This window comes from Cyprinodon variegatus, unplaced genomic scaffold (assembly GCF_000732505.1).
Source record: "Cyprinodon variegatus isolate N-32 unplaced genomic scaffold, C_variegatus-1.0 Scaffold321, whole genome shotgun sequence".
Taxonomy (NCBI): domain Eukaryota; kingdom Metazoa; phylum Chordata; class Actinopteri; order Cyprinodontiformes; family Cyprinodontidae; genus Cyprinodon; species Cyprinodon variegatus.
The window spans coordinates 579608-605939 of NW_015150774.1; the positions used below are offsets into that span (position 1 = coordinate 579608).

The 26332-nt window shown below is 38.0% G+C and overlaps 1 protein-coding gene across 4 annotated transcripts in view; it reads left to right on the forward strand.

Moving 5' to 3' along the window:
- The window catches only part of LOC107091035 (histone deacetylase 4-like), a 156349-nt gene that overhangs the window by 73070 nt on the left and 56947 nt on the right, over nt 1-26332 (forward strand). For 2 of the 4 annotated variants that reach the window (XM_015384740.1, XM_015384741.1), the window contains 6 exons: nt 14872-15078; nt 15170-15315; nt 15736-15886; nt 18474-18594; nt 21928-21957; nt 22195-22313. In XM_015384740.1, the coding sequence (XP_015240226.1) occupies nt 14872-15078; nt 15170-15315; nt 15736-15886; nt 18474-18594; nt 21928-21957; nt 22195-22313 (774 nt within the window). Of the gene's footprint in view, nt 1-6079; nt 6259-14871; nt 15079-15169; nt 15316-15735; nt 15887-18473; nt 18595-21927; nt 21958-22194; nt 22314-26332 lie in introns of those variants that run through there. The other 2 variants (XM_015384743.1, XM_015384744.1) reach the window with 2 other exon arrangements.

Genomic DNA, 26332 nt, shown 5'->3' on the forward strand with positions numbered 1-26332 from the left:
TGAAGCAGAGAGGGTGGGGGAGTGGCGTGAAACCTGTTTTTCTTCAAATTTTCAGTCGAAGTCTGCTCTCTCCTCAATGTTACAGACTGCAGCTTTAAAGGGTTTTAAAGATTCCTTCCTTCCTTCCTTCCTTCCTTCCTTCCTTCCTTCCTTGGTCATTGTTTGTTTTTACAGTCGAGGATCTTATTGTCCACAATATATTTGACTGTTTTTCAAAGAATTTGGTACATTTTCAAGGGGCGCATTTCTTTTTTGTTTTACAATTTTTTTTATATATATAAAATTTCTCATTTTTATGATTTTATAATAACTTTTTTAATAAATTAAATTCATTTGAGAGGTAAAATGCATCGGTGCTTAACATTTTTAAATGAACCCTCCAGTTATTGTTAAACGAACTAAATGTTTTCCAATGACAGAGCCGAACAAGTGGTGACCTTTTCAAGAAATGTTATTTCCTTTTGTGACATGTTCCTCCCTTACTATAGTCTCTGACCATCTTACCTTCACATCAACCTTTATGCATGTGTCAAATTTTTAGCAGTTTTTTTTTTGGTGTTTTTTTTTTTAGTAAAGTTCAGTTGGGTTTTCTTCTGCTGTGCTTCACTGCCCTCCCTGGGGGTAATTCTCCCTGATCTAAAAATGAAAGATGTGTTTGCCTTTGTGTGTTTGTGTGTGCCATTGTGGTTTGGGATCACCAGCATTAGCTGTTGCCGGTGTCATGGCTGCACAGAGCTCAGTTAAGCCTTTGACGTCAATGCCGTACAACAAGCTGATAACACAGACCTTTATCGCAGTCAGGTGTGTGGGTGTGTTGTCAGATCAAACAAAACTTGGCTTCCTGGATTCTGTGCCGTACTTCAGAAATAGCTACTGCAAACATACACCTTATCAGACCACCCAACATGCGAATTCCTACTAAAAAGCACACACACAAAAATAGGTGTTGTGATCTCACAGTTTGTAGATTTATTATCAGATCAATCAGGTCAATTTTCAGTACAATGGTTAATTTTGAGCACTAACTGCCTTTTTACATTACAAACTCCTGAATTATCTGTTCAGCCTCATTGAACCGCCACTTAAACCTATCTGTGATAACAGTTTTGCTTCTTAACAGCAAAATCTGGTTGAAATTATCCATCTTCCATCTGTTCTTTACGATTGTTTGTTACATTTGCTGCATTCAAAACTTCGACAGAAGATTAAGACTAAAATAGTTTTGCGTTCTTGTTTGGGACTTATTACAACACAGTCGAAACTGTTTGTCAGGTCAAAGTGAGCTTTTCTTAGAACTGCAGTGATCAGGGTTTTCCAGGCCAATAACATTATCCAGTTTGACTTTACGACTGACTTTTCTGATCCAGTACGAAATCCCAGGGCTCACATTAAGTTCGTATTGTGTCTGCTCCATCTTCTGTCACATAGTGTGCTATGCAGCAATCTATAGTGAATGTGTGTGGGGTCCATCATGCATCAGCCTGAAAGTCCCGCTCCCCCCGTTATTTTTTAAGATTACCACATTTCACCCTAACGTATATCGAAATGGTCTCGATCTCGATTGCTGATGGATAACGGCTCTAAGTCATGCTGCAGCACTTGTGTGAAATTCAGAATTTCTTATGGTGGTCTCTATGTAACAGAGAAGTTATGAATCAGATAGAAAAGGAAGCGGTTGGAGTATAATTTCTATGGCTTCAAAGCAAACTCCCCCACACTAATCTTTGAGGAAACATTATTAACCGAAACAGAAGAGCCACAAGCCAATAAGGACTTTTATAAAGTTTGTCAAAACGTATAATTTATTTCTCAACATGTTTTATCCGTTCGAGTCCATGTGGTTGACCAGTGGCGTTGGAGAATTTGAAAGGTTTGGGAGACACATTGGTTAGGAGGGGAGGCTATGGAAAGATGAAGTGCGGTTTACCAGCCACATACGACTGATAAAGGTTTATTTTCTTCAGATTGTTATCTACGTTATCAGCATGACTAAAAACGTGAGCAATTAAGATACTATTTTAATTATCTAATACAGAAAATTTAGTTTTTAATTATAAAGACTTCTTTTATTCATTTTGTACCTAATGATCTGTAAAAAGCAACCAAATGCTTGTTATTCAAATATTTGAAAAATGAGGCACAGATTACTTTAGATGTGGTAAGATAACAAGTCTTCTGTTAATAAAAAGTGACAGGTAAGGTCTCCTCTCTATTGCAGCGCAAAGCATTGTTTTGCCGCTGAACAATAACCATAATTATATATATAGACATTTTATCATAGGAGTTCAGTTCCTTTTTCCAACTTGCAGCTGAAATGTTCTAAAAGCAGCCTAGCTTACTGCAGGTTCCCTGTGCCTCCTCTGTCCGTCGTCCCCTTCACCACCATTACTTTTCAGTTACAGCTGATCGAGGCTCTATCCTGGCAAAAATCTGCTCCTGATTAACTCATAATATCACAGGACTAACGGGCTGATGCTTCTCTGTATGACCCTTTATGACTAAAACATGGTTTGCAGACCAGATTGACACATCATTAGTTCACAGCTGATGCATCTGTAAGCCTGTAGCCTATTTTCCTGAATTTACTTCAGGTTGGAAGTTCCTGCACGGTTCGGCTGATGTGATGTTATGCACGTCCATGTTAAATTAGTCTGACCTAGCGTTATATTCTAGATAGATTTTGTGGATACTTTGGAACGGTATCCTGCTCAACTCGGACACCAATGGCAAGTCCACATAAGCAAAAAAGAGTGGGGGAAAAAACGTATCAAGTATGTGCGTGAGCTATGAGAACTAGCAGAAGATTGCTGCAGTTCTGTCATTTGGCCACAAGTGGCAGAATCATTAGTAAACTGTAATGCCTCTTAAAATCAGGGACATTTCAAGGGACAAATCCAAAACGGGGACATCTGGTCACCCCAACAGCAGTAGTGGTAAAGCAAAGTTAAGTAGAGTTCTTTAAATGTTTATTCAGCTGAGCTGTCATTATGAAAAGGTTTTGTAAGAAAGGTTTTTAGCAAAGGTTAAATAGGGAGATGTCTGATGATACCATGTCCAGTTTGATTGCCCCAAAAGTAAAAAGTTTTGGGTACCCAGAGAAACACAGAGTAGAGTTTTAGACCTTTACATCTTTTGTTAATGTAGTGGAATAGATTCTTTCAGGGAGCAATAGAAATCGCAGGTGGAAGTCATATATTTGTGAATGTGGGGAGGTCCTATTGGATGGCTTTTAAATGTTGCTATTACCCCTTCCGTATCCTTATTGTGATGCCCATTTGGCAGACTGGCTACTGCTGCTTCAGATGAGATCTGCAAAAAACAAATAGAATTCAACTTTATTGTCATTACACTGTCACAAGTACAAAGCAATGAAATGTACAAAAAGTACAAAAACTCTTCAGTTAATGTGATTTTTTTTGTTCATTTTTTGGTTTTCCCAGCTTGTAAAGTTGATGAGAAAATCGGCCTCATTTATTTCTTTTTTCTCCCATGCGGTTAAAATTAACCATAATCACCAGCCTCCCCTCAATTTAATCAGTACATTTGCATAAACTTTCACAGTTGTGCAATTTTCCGCTCTGCAGCTTTCTGGACTTATCGATATGACGTGTAACATTTCACAACCTGTGTTGTCGACACCAATATGCACGGCTGAAAGCCATCCAAAAGCAACCACTTGTCAGACTGATTAACAGCAAAGTTCGCTGATTCTTTTTTTTTTTTTTTTTTTTACAATTATACTCTCACTGAGTAAGCTGCAGTTGGTGCTGCAATCTGTTCTTGATCATTTTTTTTCCACTTTTGAGAAAAAACAATCTAATTTATTTAATTATTATAAATATTTACTGTGCAAAAAAAAAGAGATTATAAAGATTATCAACGAAAAGCTACTACATGTCCTTTTTAGATAAAAATGATATAAAATGGATCCTCTAAATATAAAATTATCTGATTGTTTTTTGGGGGGGTTTCTGGGCATACAAACTGCATGACTGCCTTCATTATGAATTTTCCCTCCAAATACAGATGTCTTGGATGTTGTAAACAAGGGATCAGGATGACTGCGTGCTTTTTTGCGACACTGGCTTTTGGATTCATCTGGGTTCCATGTAAATCATCCCTGAAACAAAGCTGTCTTACATGCCCTAATCTCTGTACAATAACAATGTTATTGGGCTTTTTCCTAACAATTTGGAGTACAGGCACAGACTAACGTAGTTTCTGACAGCTTGTCTAAGCAGTGCAGAATGCCAGCAATGCTGACATCTGTGGTTATTGTATTGTGCTTGGGGCCAGTTGGAGAAAGCACTGATGTCTTTACTTCAGATACAAAATATGTTATTTGTCGTTAAAAAAAAAAAGTATCGATCTCAATAATATCAAACAAACGAGTGTCCTACAGATATGTGTTGATTATTTAATTGTACAGTATTTCTAGCATTGCTCTTGCTTTAGTGAGAGTGTGGTCAACACAAGGTGTTAACTAATTTCCTATATTTTTTGTGAGGAAATGCATTTTCAAATACAGATTTTCGTATACAAACAGCCTGCTGAAATAAGTATAATATATATTTATTCTTTGGAATATACATTTCAAACTTTAGCAATGTTTTAAGACGTTTAATATCCGATACAGTTTTTTCTTTTGTGATTGATCCTGTTTTTCAAAGCCTGTTTTTTTAGAATTGCTTTATTAAATCATTCAGTCGCTCTGTTTGCTGTTCATCATAGAAAAAAGATTAAATCAACTTGCTGTATTTATGAGACAAAAAACTCAGAAGTACTTTGAAATTAGCCTCATGAGACCATCCTGATCTCGCGAGCTTTCAAGGTTTCACTCGCAAATCAGTCTGGAGACTCTCCTTTAAAGAAAATTTGGAGCCGTTCACCAAACGAACGTCCAATCAGCGTTGGCTTTGAGGCGGGTTGAGGTGTGACACAACGAGAAACGCGACCGTTCAGCCTAAAGAACATGGCGGCTTCAGCCGATGAAACTAGCATTAGCGTGGCTATCGAGCAAGTTTGATGAGAATTACAGAGTATTTCTTCACTGAAAGAAGAGCAAAACACTGCTCTGGAGGCTTTTCTCAGAGGAAAAGATGTTTTTGCTCTTCTCCCGACTGGTTTCGGCAAGGGTAGCCTGGCTTGTGATTGTGTTTTCGTCGTCGCTCTGTTATTACGTCATATGCTTCGTTGATCTGATTGGTTTATTTGGCCCGTCTATCACCAACATAGGCCAATCAGCTAACCAGTATTTTCGCCCCTTCCCAAAATTAGCAAATCCATCTGGCGGAGTCAGGTTACTTTGAAATGTGTATAATAATATAATCAGTACACTGCAAAAACATTCTAGCAAAAAGTACAAATTTCTTAAATTACTAATATTAACCCTTAATTTGAGCAGGTAAATGAGATAGTTTGCCAATGGAATGAGCATTTTTACACCTGAAATAAGATTATTAGATAAAATGCACTTGAAATAAGACAATGAAATTGCGTTTTCTTATTTTAGATGTAAATTGTCTTGTTCCGTTGGCAAAATGTCTCTTTTACCTCCTCAGTCCAAGAACAAATGCACTTATTTTAAGAAAAAATTACTGATGTAGATTTAGATTTTTTTCCAGTGTAGTTGCAAAATATTTCGCTTGCAAGGTATAGCTGCATCTTCGTCAAGTTTACAGCAACTATCTGTGTGCTGAGTTCCTGTCTGTGTTTTTTAAACAGACAAAAGCCAGGAAGGAGTGTGTATGTGTGTGCATGTGTGTGTGCAACAAGTAGAAGATTAAATGTGAGCAAGTGCCACGGCTCAGTCAAAACATGAAGAGGCCCCTGTACAAAGGCCCGGGGTTTGTTTGGTTGAGAATGTGGCCAGAAGCTGACGCTGCCTCTTTTTTTTTTTGTTCAGCAGTGAATTAGGAGGTAAGGAACGAGTGACGCTTGTAAAATCCTTAACATGCCTGAGACTGTCCTGTGATGTCACTGAGAGAGGGAGGTAGAGTGGGAGGAGACCAGACCAACGGAGAGAGAGAGAGGCAGCTGGAGAGCAGAGCAGAACAGGCTCAGTGAGAGAAGGCAGAGAGACGAGACGCTCTGTCAGAAATTTGTTCCTGCTCTGCGTCTGCAGTGGAGAGGAACCTTGGTCTTTGTATTTCTTTCCTCTAAACAAAAAACACACTTTTAAAAAAATCTTTTTTTCAATTATTTTACTACACTCTAATACGAGGGGACAGCAAGTGGACAGATCAGCACAACTGATGGGTGAGAGCTTTTTCCTGCACTTTGACTTCTTTAGGAGGAGTTTCTGTTTCTATTTCTTTGCAGAATGTTTTTTCTCTCAACAGTTGCTTTTTCTATTCTTTATATTTACAATGAAATGCTTTTATTTTTGCTTCATATATGTTGTTTTTACGTCCTGCTGAGAAGAGCTTTTGTGGATGTGCAGCTTTGAGTGGTGACAGCGTTTAGTGAATGGTAGTAATGTATGGCCGGTCGGCAGCCTTCAGATGAATGGAGCAGATGGCTGAGCTTTTCTCTCTGTACAGTCTGCTGTGAGCACATGAGGCTGTTTGTGTTTATGCCTCAATGTGCTGGCTTACATATGAAAGGTTCAAAAAGTTCACCTTATCTAATGCATGAGTATGGATTGAATAAAGCCCATATTTTGGCTCCTTCTGTATTATTTAATTTTTTTCACTTTTGACACATCACAAGTCCAGATGTTTACTCAGATTTAATATCACAGACTTGGACACTTTTTGAGGGTTTGATCCACTTGAGTCAGACTTTGGGAGCCCTGGCTTCCTTTCGTCATTAAAAAAAAGTGAAAACAGATGAGAACAGTAAAAAAAAAAAGTGCCGGATCACCATAACACCTACTATCTCTAACTCCCTGTCCCAGGCTTCGAGGTGCAGGGCTGGAGCTTACGTAGCACATGCAGGTTCATTGTGGAGTTTAACTAGCAGTCTGCCATCATTGGTCAGCCCTCTTCCACAGGCCCCTCCTCTGCCTCACTGTCCAACCAACCGCTGGCTACAATCCCACCAGTCACCATGGCGTTTGCCTCCATCCTCTTTGAGTACCTGGGGTTTGTTTTTGCAAGGTTGTTATGTTAGAGATTATTGTTAATTCTCAACCTGAAAGGTTTTATGCACGCATGTTGACATTTGTTCCAGGACTATTTAAGCTGTGATTAAGTGTGCAGATGCAGTTTTAGAATCACGGTGTGTAAGCATGCAGGGAGTTTTTTTTTTTTTTTTATGAATGCAGGGAGACCCAGAGGGGTGAGGATCTCCTCCTGGGAATCCTTGTCTATAAATAACCCAGCCTGTGGGATCCATGAACTTACGGAAGAGGGACGTGAGATTGGCTGAGTCAGAGATGAAGTGATGGATAAACAGATTAATGAGGGCCCTGACATTTTTCTCGTTTAAGTTTTTCTTTCCCTAACTTTAGATTTCTTCGTATCTGTAACCATAACTAGAAAAACATGAAATACCTAAAAAAAAAAAAAGCAAATTTCTTGTCCAACAATGAACAGATTTTATTCCTTACACTATGTATTACTCTAGCTCAGCCATTCCACTCATGGAGATGTTGTTTACATTCTTGTAGGCAAATTTCTATAGATTTACATATCATCAGAGTAAATTTTCTTAAACAATGCAATTCAAAACTATAACACAAATGCAATGCCGGTTACACAGACACATTTCCAGCATTTATTAATCTAGAGATTTAGGCTAAAGCTGATACAAAAAATGTATTTGTCTCGCATAACACAATAAATGTGTTTTGTCATATAAAATGTCCATCAAGACATGTGTCTGGCTGTTCAGAGTGCCTGCATGCATATTTATGGAAAGTTAAGTAGATTAAAAAAGTGTGGTAGAAAACTGAGCACCAGCACTGAAGAACCTAATGCTGTTCTGTAGTTTAACAAAGATCCACAAGGCATAGACCACAGCTGAAGTCAGTGCTTCATAATCTACCACGGATGGTATTCTTGACATGGGAAATAGTTCTCACATTAATTTTGACATAACTTCTCAAGCTTTGAGATCAAGAGTGCCTAATCTGGGTATAGGAGCAGTAGGACTGGACCTCCTTGTCCTAAACCTCACAAAGAACCAACAGTGCAGTCAAAGTGACGCTCGCTGTTCATGCAGCCTCAGCAGAACTACAGGCTGATCACTTCCATGCTGCGCTGCATTGATGCTGTCATGCTTAAGGAACCCTAAATACTAAATGCATATACAATACTGCAGCTACTGCATATACTTTTCAGCAGGTGGACATTTCTTCTCTTAAAAACACAAATTTTGTGTACAGGTTGCATGATATGTCTAAATGCAATGACTGATGAAATATCAAAGTGTGCAATTTCCCTAACCGTAACCCCTGTTTGGATGCAATATTTGATTAAAGTTTCTTTATATTTATTTCTGGCTCCATTTCTTCAGCCTGTTTATATTGCGGATATATTGGTCCAGATGGATGGACTCTAAGTGGTTTAAAGCCCACACCCAATGAGTAGCGTCATGAAGAGCGGTGGTGACAGTGTTTGATGGTGAAGATGGAGAAAAGATGGTAATATAGTTAGAAATATCGGCAAAGAGCACTTCTATAAAGTTCCTAACTGTTCATACAGCTGGAGTGTTTGTAAACTCTCACTGAGGACTTGTAAACAGGTGCTGGTCCCACTGTCTTTATCAAGCTCTGTTTGCTGTAAATGTGCTGCTGGAGGTTGTTTCTCTGAGACTTCTTCATCATCTTTGTCGTTGTGAACAAATAATACAGATGTTCCCAGGATTAGTACATATACAACCAACAGTTTAGATATTTTTTAAAACGCAATATCAGAGTTTTTTTTTATTGATTTTTAAATTTCAGGATTGTAACTGTATATCCTTAATGTTTCCCAATATTATAGAGCCTCTAATGACTTTTGTATAGACATAATTATAACACGGCCTCTGTATTTAGCTTCTGTTTTGAGCAGTGATATCTCATCTCACACCTATTCTCTGTGTTTTTCATCTTGTCTTGCTTTATTTGATTTGTTTTGAACTTGCAAAACAACGTCCTAAATTATTTATTCAGAAAATAAAATTGCCTCCTTGGAAGAAAACGACTTAAATTGGGTTTAGAGACTTTGCTTAATGGTAAATAATAAGAATACATAAATTGTTGGAAGATCATGTTTTATATTTTTATTGTAAGTTTCAGCAACTGTATTGAAATTAAATGTTAGATGATTGATTTAGATGGATTTCTTTCCAGGTCGCATACTGAAATATCTTATCTTTTTGCTTGACCCATTTTTTTTCATCATAACTATAAAACATAAATCTTGGTAAACTGATATAAAATCTATTTACCTTCATGGTCTTCTGCTTCGTTGGGGGCAGTGGTCCCAGTTCAGATTCCCAGACTGCCCCCTTCTAAGGCTGCTCCTTCTGGGGGAAGCCCAAGGTGTTCCAAAGCCAGTTCAGAGATGGTCCCTCCTTGTCCGGAGCTGATTATACTTCTTTTGGGATGTGCCGTGAACACCTGCTGAGGAAGACAGGCATACAGAGGAGTCGGCCACCTCAGCAGACTCCTCTTGAATTGGAGGTAAAGCATCTCTACTCTGAGCCCCTCCTGGGTGGCTAAGCTCCTCACCTTATCTCTATGCAAGTTCTTGTCCACCCTGTGAAGGAAGCTTATTTCAACCAGTTGTGTCCAGGATCTCGTTCTTTCTGTCGCAACCCATGCTTAACAACCATAGGTTGCTGACCAGTAAATCGAAAACTTTGCTCTTTGGAGCCGCTCTCTTTATCACAAATTCCAAAAAAGTTAACAAAAAAAACCCAACAATCCTCTGGACTGTGTTTCCAAGTTAAAAGACATTTAGCTTCCCATCCAGCAAGTTTTTTTAATTCAAAGAATTTCAATTCAATTTTTTGGAATGACTATGACCTGGATGACTGAGAATCTTCACCTTCATCACAAAAGACCAGCATAGCATTTGCAATATGGCAGCAGCTGCACCGATCCATCTGCAGATCTCCAGCTCATTTCTTGCCTCATTCACAAACAGGACCCAGTAATACTCTCCAGTCCCAGTTCAGAACCATAGACTTTGACTTTAAGGAGCTGATCTTCATCCTGACTGCTTAGCACTCTGCTGCAAACCACCTCTACAGATGCTGTTGGTCTTGGCAGAAAGGAGCCAGCAGAACCACGTCATCTGAAAAGAGGGACGAAATCCACCTGTTCCCGAACCAGACCCCCTCTGGGTCTATAAATCCTGTCCATAAAGGTTATGAACAGGATTGCTGACAGAGGGCAGCCCTGCAAGGGACCAGCATGCATCAGAAACAGGTCTGACTTAATGTCAGCACTGCAAACCAGACCCCTGTTCTGCTTGCAAATAGTATTTTCTTTTTTTATTTGCCCTATTGGGTTTGTAAAAGAACATTAAGGTTAGGATCTCATGCTTTCAAACATAAATTACATGATTGGTCATTTAGTCATGATCATGATTTAGTCATGATCACTTATTTTTAACTGGATGCAAAGATAGTCCGGTCCCTCTATCAAGGGACCTGTACATATTTGTATTTCAGGATCAATATCATATTTAAATAATGAATTATAACAAAGTTTTAAGCTCAAAGATGAAAGGGATGTCGTGACGGATTCCTGTGGCAACATACAGTTGTTTACATGCCCTTCCATTAAAGACAGAAAAAAATCAGCTGCCAGTAAAATAGATTTAAATTGGAAAAGATAATCATAAATACTAATAATAAAAAAATGGAAATCATGACATGACATTGAAAAAAATCTCTTGAGCAACACTTTGATGCAGTAACTGTAACGAGGCATTTTCTGTAATGTTTAGTCAGACTTTTGCACCTGTTGACAGGTTCAATGTACACGAGCAAGGTACTTTAATTTCTTTTAAGCAAAAATTCAAAATGAATATTCTATATTGCAACATAATCATTTAGTAAAATTGTATTCATTATTATTAATTTTTGCTCCCCAAGGGGGTGGGTTAAATGCAGAGTGGATTTATCATTTTCTATAATGGTAGACTATGTAAACTTTAAAGCACAACTGTACATAAGAGTGTGTTCATCTCTGTTTGCCTTGTTTTGTGGAGCCACTTGTTAAAAGTTACAGCCTATATTGGTGTGTAGAGTTTGGTAAACTGGCAGTGCAGATTCATTTGCAGCCATCAATAATTTGCTAACATGTAAGAAGAATGCCAAGCACAGGCTGGCATTTACAGGCAGCAGGTAAACACTCCCATGTAATCTCCGAGGTTGTTTTCTGCTGTATGCAAATTGAATTCATATCGCTGCTTTTGACAGGAAGTCAAGTTTTACATTTTTATAAGCTGATGTTTGAGTTGTCACCTATATTTTCTGTTTTAACTCTTGCCTTATGGGATGGCAGTGAAAATTAGCACAAAAAAAAATAAAATAAAATAAAAAAAATAATAATAATAAAAAAATGATTAAAAAAAGAAAATGAGCAAGTGGAAGAGAGCTAAATTTACTCACATTCACATACATGTTACAAATTAGCAACAATTAGAGAAAGTTTCTCTTGTCTCTAAACAGACTGTTATTCAAGAAGAGGTTAATATACCTATAATATCTCAAACTAACCCTAAATTTATTTTTTTACTTTTTTTATTTCCTTGTAGAGTCTATTTTAATATTTTTACTTGCATTCTTTTATGCATTTGTTGTCATTCTTGCCTTGACTTATATTCTTTCATTTGGATTTTCATCTTATTCTATTCTAAAGTCCACCTTTTCTACTACTCTAGCTTGACCATAACCCCCTAGAAGTGATAACTTGCTTAGATTTATAGATTTATATATCATTTTGCATGTTTAGGGAACCTTTTCCAGTAATTATTACCAAGAACTATTGTCAAAATCTGAAAAAAAATAATCTATTTAGACAGTTTCTGATGTGCATACCAAGTCAGGGTGTGTCAAGACCAAACAATTTTGAAACAACACAATATTTTTTTTCACAATATTTCTTCTGTGAAATGATGTCTAATTGCTTTCCACACCTAAAGCTGTGTGATGATGTAACTTAGTAATTTCGAGCCCCAGACATGCAAGTGTGTGCTGACAACCTGGATCTTCTTTCAAAATTCTTATTTTGGATTAAAAAAAGGAAGTGGTTCTTGTGTTGCCCCACTGTATAGATGGAGTCATTTGATAAAGACTTCTCATCAGGCTTATCTTTGTGTTGACAACGTGGGACTTCGTATCTAAAATAAGCAACTAGCCAAAGGTTTATCTGTATTTTTATTTTTACTTTTTTATGTGGCTATCATGGGTCTGAAACCATGTATTGCTTTTCCTCTGAGCAGCAGTTGCTGGTTTGGGTAATTCCCCCCCATCCCAAATCCATCATAGTCTTTATGCTGAGGTCCCGTCTGCAGTTCTGTCAATGAGCTGCACATCTGCAAAGCTTCCACTGACTGGAGTTTTATTATCATATGCAACTCTTTCAATAACAACAATGACTGTAGAGCACATATTGGCCCTCAGCCTATGAGCAAACATAGTTTTATTTGTTTGGTTTGACGTTTAATACTAATGTAGTGAACACTTTATGGCCTGTGGAGTAAATAACCACATGGACAGTTGGTGTACACAATGAATGTGAGACGTGGTGAACTGAAAATAATGCATTATTCACTGAACGCATGATGGGCTATTTGAACTCACTTTAAATCACAATAGTTTAATTCTCTTCCTTTGGGGTTTTTTAGAGGGGAAATATAAATGTTCATGTGTTATTCAGAGGTGCAAACAGTTAAATAAAACTTCAAGATATTTGTTTTCTTTTTTCCTAACTAACATTTGGAAGCCCAGCATCTTTAGATGTCTGTGATCTAGCAGTGAAGTCTGGAGAACAAATGCCTTCTGCACATTTCTTTTACTGAAGAACAACTCCTCCTAATGTCCAGCCCTCAGACACGTTCTAACCTGCAGAGCGATATGCATCAGAGAAGCTCCACCATGTCTGGCCTGGCCACACCCTTTCTTCTCTCCCCGCTGTCCCGTTGGGTGGTGTCAAGTTTCCCTTAAACACTAAAAACCTGCCTGGTACCAAAGATGTCATTGGCTACCTCAGCAAGTTAGCTGCTCCTCAATTTGCAACCCCATTGGCCACTGGGGACAGCAAGATGTGCCTGATAGGCTCTGGATACTTTGCACTGGTTTGGAGGTATTGATCACTGGCAGTGGGCTTGGCACGCTGGATGCTGGTTCCTCATGGTGCAAATATTGATTAAGAAACACTGACAGGAGGTCAAGACTTAACGTGTGGGAATGAAAAAGGATTACTCTCACTTTGGGCTCCTAACTCCAGTTTGTGCTGTCTTTGTATATAAACCATCTACATAAGCTCTTCTATTTATACATCCCACTTGTCACAGTAATAATAGCAGTGTCTAGTTAGAAAGAGAGGAGGTAGTGTGGAGGTCAAGGCTTTGAACTTTGCAAAGATTTTGTTTATTAAATGGTTTTTCTAATGCTGTGTTGTTACGCAGCATTTTAAGCTGCTGTTTTACATGTTTGAGTGATTGCATCATTCCTGTAGTTTGCCCCTGCTATCGCTGTTTTTATGGATTATTCCTATAAAGCAGATTAAATGTGGCAGATTGAACGTCTAAGAAGGGAGAGAACACAAACTTATTCTAATTCTTTATTCTGTGCCAGACTTCTTCTTTGTTTTTCTTTATTGTTTCTCAGTTTCTGTCATTTGAGTTTTGTAAAGTCCTGATATGTTTGACAAACCACAAATTTTCTATTCCTAAAAGGTTTGACCTTTTGGATGTTTCTGAAAAAAACACAAAGTTGTCATTGTGGTGCTTCAGTTTTGTAAATGAACTGTTTTTCTTTAAAGGTCACTCCTCATTTGGTGTTTCAGTATTTCTTCCTTTTTTTCCCTCAATTTCCATTAATATCACTGCATATATGACCAAATGTGAAAATACTGTATTACTTTTGCTTTTCATGTTTTATAGCTGAATAAAACATTCACTTTCACATTTCTCCATATCTTTTAGTAGTTTTATATATCACTGTACAGTACTGGGTTTTAGTCCTCTAGTTTTTATCCATTTAGTTTTCTGCAGTCTTGTTTTGTCAGTTTTTTCTGATAATTTATCTCGTATACAATTTGTTTTCCCTGTTTATATTAAACCTAATGTTGCTTTTCCAGTATCTCTACTGATCACATTTTAAATGTGATTTGAATCACAACTTATTTCCTTTTTTTTTCTAGTTTTATTTTTGCTTTACTTACTCTGCAGATTGTTATTTCTGTTTTGCTGAGTAGTAATATTTTAAGCAGCAGGCTTCTGGAGTTATTTTAATCTGCTCATGCATGTTATTTGTTTTTAATGCTGTAATCTATAAAAAAAATCAAGAACTATAGGTATCTAAGTCATATATTCAGTATATCATTGTGTACATCCTCTTAAAGCTGTTGCACTCACAGTTCAAAGAGGCGTCTTACTTACATTTACAAACATGAAAAGAGTTTTCTTTCTGTCACACATGATCAGTGTTGAGTTATTAAGACTAAGCCTGCATAAATGTTTGCTAATTCCTTCAGTTAAAGCTGCTGAACATATTTGCTCCTCATGTATTTTATGTATTGGTGTTATCTAATGCTCTTATCTAATGTGTACAAATCTGACACATTTAAATCTCAAGTGTTGGCCAACCTTACAAGTGATTACTCAGCTGCAAAGATTGCTACGGCTAAAGCTGCTTCTTTAGTTCGCTTCTTGGATTTAGTTCAAGTGTCAGTTGCTAAATCTGGTTCTCTTATTTTTTTAGTGGACGTGGGCACAGCAGCGCTCCCCTCGCAGGTTCCCTCTGCCACCTCAGCCATCCTTCCCATGGACCTGCGCATTGTAGACCACTCTCACCACCACCACCAGCAGCCTCCCTTCGGCCTGGTGTCCCAGCCCCACCCCCACTCCACGCCAGCACCCTCCACTGCCTGCCCTGCATCATCTGAGCCAGGCAACGGACCAATTATTGGTAAGTCGTCAGGATCTCCTTGCTGATTTTACTGAATGCTCACCCTTCTTGTTGCTCTTGGACATGATGTGGTGTTTAATATCCCCTGCAGGACGTCAGGACCAGCACCTGCAACAGGAACTGGTGGCTCTGAAGCACAAGCAGGAGCTCCAGAGGCAGCTACTGATCGCCGAGTTTCACAGGCAACATGAGCAGCTGTCCCGACAACATGAAGCCCAACTGCAGGAACATATTAAGGTGAGGGGATAGAATGGGAGGGGATGTGCATGGGCAGAGGGGGAGGTGGGAGTACTCCAGCAATGGTATGGCAACACTGTAGTCAGCACCTTGCCTAAGAAAGTGGGTTTTCTGATGTAATTTGATCTGTTGGCGTTATAGAAGAACATTGGCCCCATAAACTCTCTCTGAGTGAAATTTATAGTAGAAAAAAACTCCCTTTGGGTTCAGGGTGACCACACAGGCGTGCAGGCAAGATATCTGATCAGTTTAGGCTGAAAATAACTACAATATGTTTTTCTGAGTCTTTGTAATATACTGTTTTCATTACTGCTCCTTCCCTTTTCTTCATTTCTGTTGTTTCGGCTTTAAACTTTGCTGCCAGTTAATCCATGATCTTCTTTTATCCTCCTGTAACCCATTTGTGCCTCTCCACTCCAGAGTCAACAGGACCTGCTGGCCCTCAAGCATCAACAAGAGCTGTTGGAGCATCACAGGAAGATGGAGCAGCAACGTCATGAGCAGCAGCTGGAGAAGCAGCAGCGAGAACACAAACTCCAGCAGCTTAAACACAAGGAAAGGGGACAAGAAAGTAAGTTTCAGCTCTGGAAAATGTGATCAAAATAAAGGATTTTGGAGACTTGAGTAAAGGCGGAAGCGAATGATCCAATGTATGCTTTCCTCCGTCTAATATGTGGGCTGAAATACTATGTGATCACAACATGTGTCAGACAGCTTGGCTCCTTCAGCCCCCTCTGTCACAGCACCTGTATCTACGGCACAGTAGTCAGAGCAGTCTGACCTCACACATTCACCACAGGGAGGATCAGAACGACACAGCCAGGGAAAAACCTACAGGAGCTAGACACTGAAGAGGCAAGCATGTCCTCAGTGTTATTGTTCAAAATTAGGGCGCATTTTAAAAAGCATTTTGAGTTAAACCTTTTTTTATCATTATGTTGTAACTCTCAAACTGCTACAGTGTTAAAACCTACTAATGTTGCTTTGATTTTTATAATGCATTAATGGAAATATACTTCATCTTGTGTTTAGACTTTTAGTGCAGCCACTTACTGGTGCATATGTTTTAGTAAGCACACTAGGTTTGGTAAGACCATGTCGTCTTTTGTCGGTGAATTATGTGCGGTCAGTGCTATACTTCTGCTGAAGATGGCACTCAGGAAAATATCTGAAATAAATAAACAATTGTCCTTCATTTCACAGCTCCATAGAACAGGCTTCATTTAAGAAGATCAAAAATATGTCAGATGTTGAGGTTTTCTATCAAAGAGATTGTTCCCTTAAAACAATTTTCCTTTTGAGTTCAATTCAGGCAGTTTCCATTTCATGTTGAATAGACCTGTACTATTCATCTCACGTTTTTTATTTTGTTTTTTAAACAGTGTCCTGTCTGGCGATGTGGCAATAAGAATAATTGTCTTGATGCCAAAAAGAGCCCAACAGATTTTACTTTCACAAGTGGAGCAGTACGGCTATTGCCATAGTGTTCCCGCTTGATTTATGCATATAAATAGCTTTATTATAATTGTGCAGGGAGTTTTTGAGATTATATGGACACTTTAATGTAAGTAGAACAGAAAAGCACAACTGAAGGGGAAAAAAAGGAGAAAAGATGGAAGAAAGAGGACATAAAAGGGAGATAATGATAAAACATCTTCAGTCTGCTTCATCACCTGCATCTATTCATCTCACATTACCTAAAATATTTTTCATCACTGTTAATTTCAGGGTTTTTTTTATTGATTGTGATTCTTTTTAGTGCATTTGAGTTCAGTTTAGTGAATTAAGTGAATTTCGATTGAATGCATAACGATTTACTGAGTTTTATTCACTTCAATTAAGTTTGGATCTGTTTGTTTCAGTTCATTATTTTTCTAACCGGATATCTGCAATATTGGAAAAGCTGTACACTATATTTATCAACGGGGTTCAAAGAGTTTTATTTATTTTATTGCTTTTCATATTCATATTGTAGCATAGTAATCTTCTTTTTGTATTATTTTATATTTTTTATATCATTCTAAGATCGGTCCAGAGGCAGCAGATGATAAATGGTGTTTTGGCTTTGCTGGGTCAATTACAGCGTTGCTAATTAATGTTCCTTGTCAAATAAATCAATTAATAAATTAAATTCAAATTTGTATTATTTTTGCATATCATTTAAGTTATTTTAGTCAGCAGTTCTTTCATGTTACAAACTGTATCCTGGGAATGGATTTCTTAATATTTCAAGGTTTGCTCAGTCAATTGTGCCAAATCAATAAAACCAAAATAATTCTTATTTGTACAAGACATGGCTGCAGAGTGTGCATGCTGTATTTGGATTTACATGCAAAAGTGATCAGAAGTTGATGTCTAAATGATAGTCTTTGGTGCTGCCGTGATTTCCAGTAGGAGAGATGTGTTATTTAATATTTTGAGTAGACTGCAGTTAATAGATTTTGCCAGTAAAGTCTCTACTCTGCTCTGGGCAAAGGGAACATACTGTTTGACGTCTATGGAAAGAGCTTTGGGTTGTAAACAGGAGAAGCTTTGTTAAGTACTGCACTAAATTGCATAGAAGGCAGCCTCATAAAAGCCAATTTGCTTCAGTGGGGAGGCGCACGTATTGGGATGTCAGCACTTACAGCTGCAGCGTGATTTAGAGAACATATATTAGCCCTTGTCACTTTCACATGCTGAATTCACCACTTCCTCTCTCAAGCCTGACACATCACCTCTCGTCACTCCCACTGACATTTTCCCATAAAGGCAGCCCTTTTTGAGCTTTTTCTGCTTCTCTCTGAGATTTCCTCTTCCTGTATCTCTGCTTTTCCTCCTCGTCTCTCACTTCCTGGATGATTTGTTTGTAAAGCTGTGAAATAAGAGTGGAAAAAGAGGGGAGCACAGGATGGGAACGTAGTCCCTGATCTGTGTTTAGTGGGGATGAAAGCTATTAAAACCTTAAAGTTTGCATAAAACACTGAGTCAGAGGTATAATTCAGTAGCTTTTCCAAAGTATTTCCCCCTGCTCATTGGGTAATCTTGGCTAAATTTGTTGGTTTCGGAATCGTATTCCTGCTATTTAACCCAATTTAACTTCTGCTCTGCAGTAATGGTCAGATATATTTACTCAGATGCTTTTTCTATGTCTTGCTTATCTTCCACTCTCTGTCCAGGTGCTGTGGCCAGCACAGAGGTAAAGATGCGACTTCAGGAGTTTGTCCTGAACAAGAAGAAAACCCTGGCTCAGCGAAACCTAAACCACTGTCTGCCCAGTGACCCACGCTACTGGTATGGGTAAGTGTGACTGGCCACCTCTCCAGGAATCCCCAGGGGATGCCTTTGATTTGTTTGGATGACCTTGTTTTTTTTTTTTCTTTTTTAATTCTGTGAAGAAGTAGGTGTTATTTTGAACAATGCATGCTATGTGGGAAAACTCTTACAGTAACTTGACGCTGAATTAAAGCAGTTTAGAAACAAAAGCATATAAAGCCAAATTGTAGAAGATGATCGATCATCTGTCTCCATAGTTAAAACTCTCCAGCTCATCCTTTGCGTTAAGCTCTGGGTCTCCCACTCAAGCACGCTCACAGAAACTCCAACAGAAGATGCTTGGAGAGATCTCGATCAGATACTGAAAACACCTGAAGTAACTTCTTTTAATATGTTGGTGTGACAGCTCTGCTCTGATTTCGGACGACTTAGCTGACGGCTAAGGTTCTGTTCAGCCACCTTACAGAATGAGATAGCCTTATTTGCTTGATTCAAAAGGATTGTGTTTTTGGTAGTGATAAATATCTCAGGACTAGAGGTCAAAGCAGAGAGGTAAATTAGGAGTTTATATTTTATTCCTTTCTTCACCACAACTGGTGTTCCAGAGGGAGCAGTTCATCTTTTCTGGTTAAGAAATGTCACTACCCGATCCATCCCGGAAGCATGATCCGTACTAGAGACTGACATTTTTTTGGGAATCCCACAGGTCAGGGGATTCCCGTGGGATTCCCATGGGATGGGAGTCAGTATTAGTAACGATCACATGATTGGGACGGTACAGGATTAAACATTAACGGGAGCAGACGGGAGTGGGAGCAAACCAATAGTAACTAAAAAAAAACTAGGATCGATGCCAAAAAATTAAATAAAATAAAAAGAAAAAAATCTAGTACTGGCGCCGCCATTTTGTAGTTTTTTTCCTTGAAGCCTACACTATAATGCGAGTCAAAAAAAACTACACGACCCAAAAACCAACAGTGCTGCCGCTCTGAGTTTTTCACCCGCGCTCAAAAAAAAAAAAAACAAGAATGGGAGTGCCGCAGGAGCGGGAGTCATTCTGAATGGGAGCGGGATGGGAGTGGGACTAATTTCACCAGGAGTGGGACGGGACAGGATTTAGATTTCTACTCTGGCCCGGGATCTGGACGGGACACAATTTTTTTTTCTGTGGGAGTGGGACGGGACAGGATTGAAAATCCACTCCTGTGTCAGTCTCTAATCCGTACCATCAGCTCATTTGTGCATGCACAACCAGATATACATCCAGGTGACCATAAATACTGTAAATATGGTACTAAAATTAGTTATTTATATCCTTTAGTCAGTAAAGAATGCTTATACACATCTTAAAAAAATGTTTCATGACATTTCTGAGACAATTTTGATGCTTTTTAAATTTTCTCCGTTAAACTGCTTCTCTGACGTCATCATGGGACATGCTCAGAGCAGTCCCGCAAAATATGATTAAACAATGTTTATCTGCATATTATTTGTTTCTTTCTTTAGAGTATGAACTATATAACATAATGTTAACCTAAAGGAAAACCTAAAACTCAAAAGGACTAGATTTATGTTTAAATCCAAAACTGACAAAGTTAGCTCCCGGAAGTAGCGTAGGATCCTATTTCCGGTGCAGATCGGCAGAGACTATTGATAAAACAGAAAGGATTTTAAATTGTTTTCTTATGAAATATATTATTAACCTTTAACACACTATAGTTTAGTACGCTTACTATTTAATTTAATGTAATTTAGGTCTTTTTTTACTAAATTAAAGTGACTTGGATGTATATCTGGAAGCGCAATATGAGCTGATGGTATGGATTGTGCTTCCGGGACGGATCGAGTAGAAACAAGAAACATAGCATCAGACAATTGAGTGCTAACTTTTTTCAACCAGCTACCTCAGATTTGGACCCAAACCGAGCCACATCCTTTGCAAAAAGCAAAGGTGAGAATGAGTGACGATGCAATTCTGGAAGAATCCGTAATGCTGTATCCTCTTTTGGTCAAGAGAATACAGCATTACTTATAGTGCTGCAGCAACCCCAACTTTTAGGTTCAACAGTCAGCCAGAATTATTTTTTTTTTTTTTTACAGAAGCAAAAGAGATCCCCTTTCTTCTAGAATTGTCTTTCGAGGGTTTTTCTCTATCGAGTTTTGCAAGACTCAAAAATTTGCCCATTGCTGTTGATTTTAAATAGATGAAGCTCAGCCAAACTGGATGGATAATGTCTATTTAAATTTAGATTTCAAGTTTTATATTCTGAATTTAAGATTTGACCTGGATATTGAACTTAGTCTCCAGTCTTTACCTTTGATCCATCCATATTTTCATCAACTCTGAAAACCTCTCTGATCCGTAGTAGAGAAAATCTTCTCCATGCAATAATAGTGCCACCAATATTTTACAGTGGATGGTGTTTTATTTTCAAAATCCCACTATTCTGACACTATTCTGTTTTGTACAGAGATAGTTTGGCACTATTTCTTAATAACATGAAGGTTGGAATCATTATTGTTTGTTTCTTTTTTAGTATTTTGTAGTCTTGTATCTTTCTATATGTTCATATTGCAGAGTTACTAAATAATAAAGGGTATTTCAGTTATATTGAAATGTATTTACATTTATTTAAGCAATGTAAAATTTGCTCAAATTTTATCTTGCGCAACTATATATATATATTTTTTATCTGGTTGTTTCAGCCTAAAGTGTTTTAGCTTTAAAAACTAGAACAGAAAGAACAATTTTGTGGCTAAGGTTATTTACCTGAAACTCCTAAGTGCTCAAAATTCAGACAATTAATATAGTTCAGTCTGTGAGTCATCATTTGTTTTTTTGAGCAAGGGAAAAAAAACTACATTAGGAGAACTATCAAACATAAAATCTAACGAAGACCAAGATAAAAATCTCTTATCTTCATGCTTCAGAAACACAGTAACCAGTGTGGTGTTCTGAACCCCCGATGTGTAGGCGCCTGTCAGCAGCGTGCTTTTGTGTGCACATCAAATTGCCAACGTCTTCGTTAATCTTTGATTTTCAACAACAGTGTAAATGCTGAAATGTCTTGCCTTTTTCTGCATGCCAGTTGGCGATAATTGACAGCTGGATCTGTCTGGGGTGAACGTTGGAAGTGGGCAGTCAGGAAAAAAAGGCCCTGGTGTCATTTTTGCCCGTAAAAGAAGATATTAGTCAAAGATGATTTAGTCAAAGATTTCAAGTCAAATATCAATAAACAGTTCTTTCTCATTAGCTCCATGAAGTTGTCTGTTTTTTTTCACCCTGTTGGGATTCTCCTCACTTTCTGGTGTATCCTCTCTTCATTTCTCCTCCCATCCTGCACCTCTGTCATACAGCCGAGTCAGGAAATTGAAGCTTCATTTAAGGTGAATCAGTCCCTCTTTCTTTCTTCATAGTCTCTTTTTATTTTCACCTTCTCACCCTAGCTGCTCACAGTCTCCCATGTCTTTATACTTCCTGGCCTAAAAAAAAGGGGAGATAGAAGTTGTCTTTTGTATGTAGGTGTGTGTGCATGAGTGTAATAGTACTAAAAAAAATAGTTATATTTTGTATAATGTACCGTAGATCATTTAAAAAATAGATTATTTTTTTATTTTTTGTAGGAAAACTCAGCATAGCTCTTTGGATCAGAGCTCACCCCCCCAAACAACACTGTCAGCGTACACCCATCCAGTGCTGGGAGCGTTCGACTCAAAGGACGACTTTCCTTTGAGGAAAACAGGTAAAAAAAACAAAAGCTTTGATTCATTTTTGTGTTTTTTTTCCTAAGCATTCATACAAGAAAGTTAAATAAAACACGAGGAAGCTGCAGGAGGATTAATGGAACCATCTCAAATATTTTTAACCAGAGATATCAAAAATGAATTTTATGAAAGCTTTCATTTATTTTGATGTAAATGGAGGTTAAGGGAAACTTCAACATTGCTTACGTAGTATTGTAGAAGAACAGCCTTACAAGCTGTGTATATTTTTGTAATAAAACCATTTAAGGTAATATTTTCTTCAAAGCAATCACTGTAGCTGTGGATGAATGTTTGGTGTTGTTGTCGTTGTACTGCAGCTTCTCCCCCCCCAGGTTAGTCTTGCAGCCTCCTTTAAGAGTTGAAAACTATTTTAGGTGTTATTGAGTAATGCTTCTTCACATTCCTCTGCTAAACAAAATTAATTATAACTACCCAAAAAAAAAAAAAAAGAAAGAACTTTTGCTTTTTGGACTCATCAATTATCTGATCTTGTTGAGACCAGCCAAGCTGCAGTAACTCTGGTAGCATCAGCAGCTGCTTCAGCTCCACAGCTGTCTGGTTTCACCACTGGAGGTAAAACCTTGTCTGCTCCGAATTGTGGCCCATATGCTGAGGGAGAAATCCTTTGACTTGAAGTAATTTTCCTCTAAGAAATCTTCTTAAAGCACATGGAATCATTCTTCCTGGACAAGTAAGGAAGTTTGATACATGGAAAATACTAAAAACATTTGTTGGAAGAAATGTGCTTCTGATTAGTGTCAGTTTACAGCCAGCTGTTGAGGACTACTGTGTAAATAACACTCTGTTGGTATTACGCTGGCCTACAGAGATATGAATCACGGTGAAGAGGAAGTTGGTGACAGAATTCGACACACTTTTGCTCTCCTCGCGTCATGCATGACGTTTCTTCCCCTCATAGTTGGCCTTTTATCTGTGCAAACTGTAAATGTGCATTGAATGCACTGCTATTGTGCAGAGAGATGATGCATACAGTTTATTACAGAGGGGCTTTGTCATAAATGACTCTTGGTGCACAGAGGTCCATTTTGAATGCTGTGACAGGAAGTCTGCAAGGCTTTCTTAACAGAGGCATGCTTGTCATGCTGACTGTCCTTCTGCTGCTCATACATTACACAAAGACATTACCACGCTTTTTAAGCGAGCACTGAGATTATTAATGACTTGAATGTTATTCAAGTTATGTCACCAGTGGGTGCAATTACTTTATATTTTGCTATTACTGTTTAATCTTTGCGCTGGATTTAAACCTTAGCAATCCAGAATTTATACAAATTTGAAAAGATAGAAATACAAATTTAACTTTATTGATCTCGCAATGGAGAAATTAACTCTCTTCATTTAACCCATCCCCTTTGGGAGCAGTGGGCTGCTATTGTGCAGCACCCGGTGAGTGGTTTGGGGTTAAGGGTCTTTGATCAGGGAGCCAGAGTGGCAGTCTTTGGGAGTGGGGCTCGAACTCAGAACCTCAGGATTCAAAGCTCTGTGCCCTAACCACTAGGCCGCCACTCCCCCTTGTCCCATGGCTTGTTAACTCCTAATCCGTTGGTATCTCTAGCATGAAAAATACTAACCATCTCCAACTTAACCCAGACTTTCAGGAGGTGCTGGAAATTGTGTATGGCATTCTAAAGCTTAAAAAGTGCTTATTTAGGAGCTTTGAGCACCATTACACATCATTTATATTCATGAAGCTTTTAATTTGAGGGTTTTATGTATGAAGAGGGTACTTAATAAAAAATGTCTATGGTCTTAAGCAGGTGTTTGCAAAATGATTTAAAAACTGGAATGTCATTAGTTATCTGCAAATGTGGCCATGTTTATGCAAGCTGAACGTTTCATAGGCAACAGATCTTAACAGTAAGAGGAGAACAAATCAAAACTGAACTGTAGTAGTAGTGGCTGACTATCGAACTGGCAAGGTTTATAAGGCCATTTGGAGCTTATTGTTTAATTGCGACAACTGCCAATCTTTCCAGGGGTGGACGTGCAAGAGACTCCATTACCAGGTCGGATTGTCAGAGAAGTTCCAGAAAGCCCAAGAGCTGTCGGATTCCAGTTACTGCAGTATAGTTAGAAAAACAAGAAACAGTGGTTTATTTGGAGGGATTACTTAAAAATCTCTATCAAATTTGGTGATAAAAATGAAGTTTACAGCTTTGAGAATTTGGCTAAAACAAACTGAACCATGTATTCTGCATATTGTTAGAAACTAATGTGATGGCAAGCTTATCTGTAAATAACCTATTTATGAAATCAGTTACTATAAATCCACATTCTCCTCATTCTTCTCCTTTTCTCCTTCTCTCTCTCTATGTGACACTACTATTGGGCAAAATATCTTAACAAGCAAAATACCAATAACAAAAGGCTGCTATTAATCTAACCCTTCATGCCACTCTTGTATATATAAAAATATAATGTTTTTAAATGTGAATCCGCCTGTTCAATCAAAGTTTGGGTGAACTGGTTCTGAAACAGGACATTAACAAGTGAACACATCAGTTTGCATCATTAATGACCAGATAGGTAAAGCGATTCATAGGGCGCTGTCGCCGTGCCTATAGGTAGCAGTAACTTGTTGAACTCTAATCCATGCACATGTGTACAGTTTAACATTGGTGGCTGTGCTTGAGGAAAAAGAACAGGGTTTGCAGTTCAGTTTACACTGCCTCAGTATGTTTTTGTGCTTTTAAACAAATGCAGTGAAATCCAACTTGCCAGACTCCAAACAGCCTCTTTCTACACAGTGCAGATGAAAAAAACACCAAGTTATGATCAGATTTTATGTGATTAAGATTGTAAACCATAATTTTTGGGGTTTTTTTTTTATCTGATATGAATTAACATGCTATTTATCAATTATTCAGTATAAACTGTACAAAAGCAACTGTGATGAAAAGATATACACAGTTAGCCTCTAATTCAATGCAAATTGCTTGAACTATTTGTTTCACCTTAACAGTTCATATAATTTTAAGAAGGGGGGAAAAGTGTTTAATAATTGATCTGTAAAGCTGACAAGTGTAGCATACATTTGTACTAACATCCCTTCACCCAGGTACCCCCACAATAAAACCCCGTTCTCATTAGTAATCATCTAATTAGTCCACCTGTTTGATGGGGTGGGATAGAGTACATTTGTAAAATCAAAAGTAGATGGCAGAGCTGCCAACCTACCTACAAAGACATGATCAGTGAGAAGTTAAGAACCATGTGGTGCCTCCATAGAAACTGCAGAGATCCACATCTCAGGTTAAAAAATCTATATACTTGAGATTGCAAAAAAATAATAATAATAATGTGAAGAGACAAAATTCTTAGGAAATTTCTTTAACTTAAATGTTTACAATTAGCCAAATACCATATTGTGGATTTTTACCCTACATGTGAAACACAGTTTGGCATAAAAAAAAATAAAATAGCTCATCACCCTCAACACAACAGGCCATCATGTTTGAAGTAAAGATGGATGGAGCCAAATACAAGTTGACACAGTAAGAAGACCTGCTAGAAGCTTTAAAAAACTTGCGACTGGACCACAAACATACAACCGCAGAAACATCTGAGTACTTTAGTTTAAAACCGCTTCATCTGTTAGCTATTTAGCCAAAGTGCAGATTTGTATCCAATTGAAAATCTGTAGCAGGACTTAAAAATGTGTTCTCAGATGCGCTCACTGCAGCTTAGGATATACTGCAAAGAAGGTCGGGCGAAAAATTTCTGTGTCTAAATATGCAAAACTGGTAAAGATGTTTCCGGAGGGTTGGCTCACGAGCCGTAATCAGTCAGCTAATGTTACAGATAATTACTTTCCCCTATATTAATTCATAAGACTTGTTTTTTACAGTAAGCTTTTTAATTTAAAACCCTTTTTCTTTCATGCTTTGAACAAAATGTCCATATAAGATAAACTCATCCACTCTTCTTCCTGCCTCTGTGCCTCTGATCCACTTATCTAATGTATCTTGCATGTATG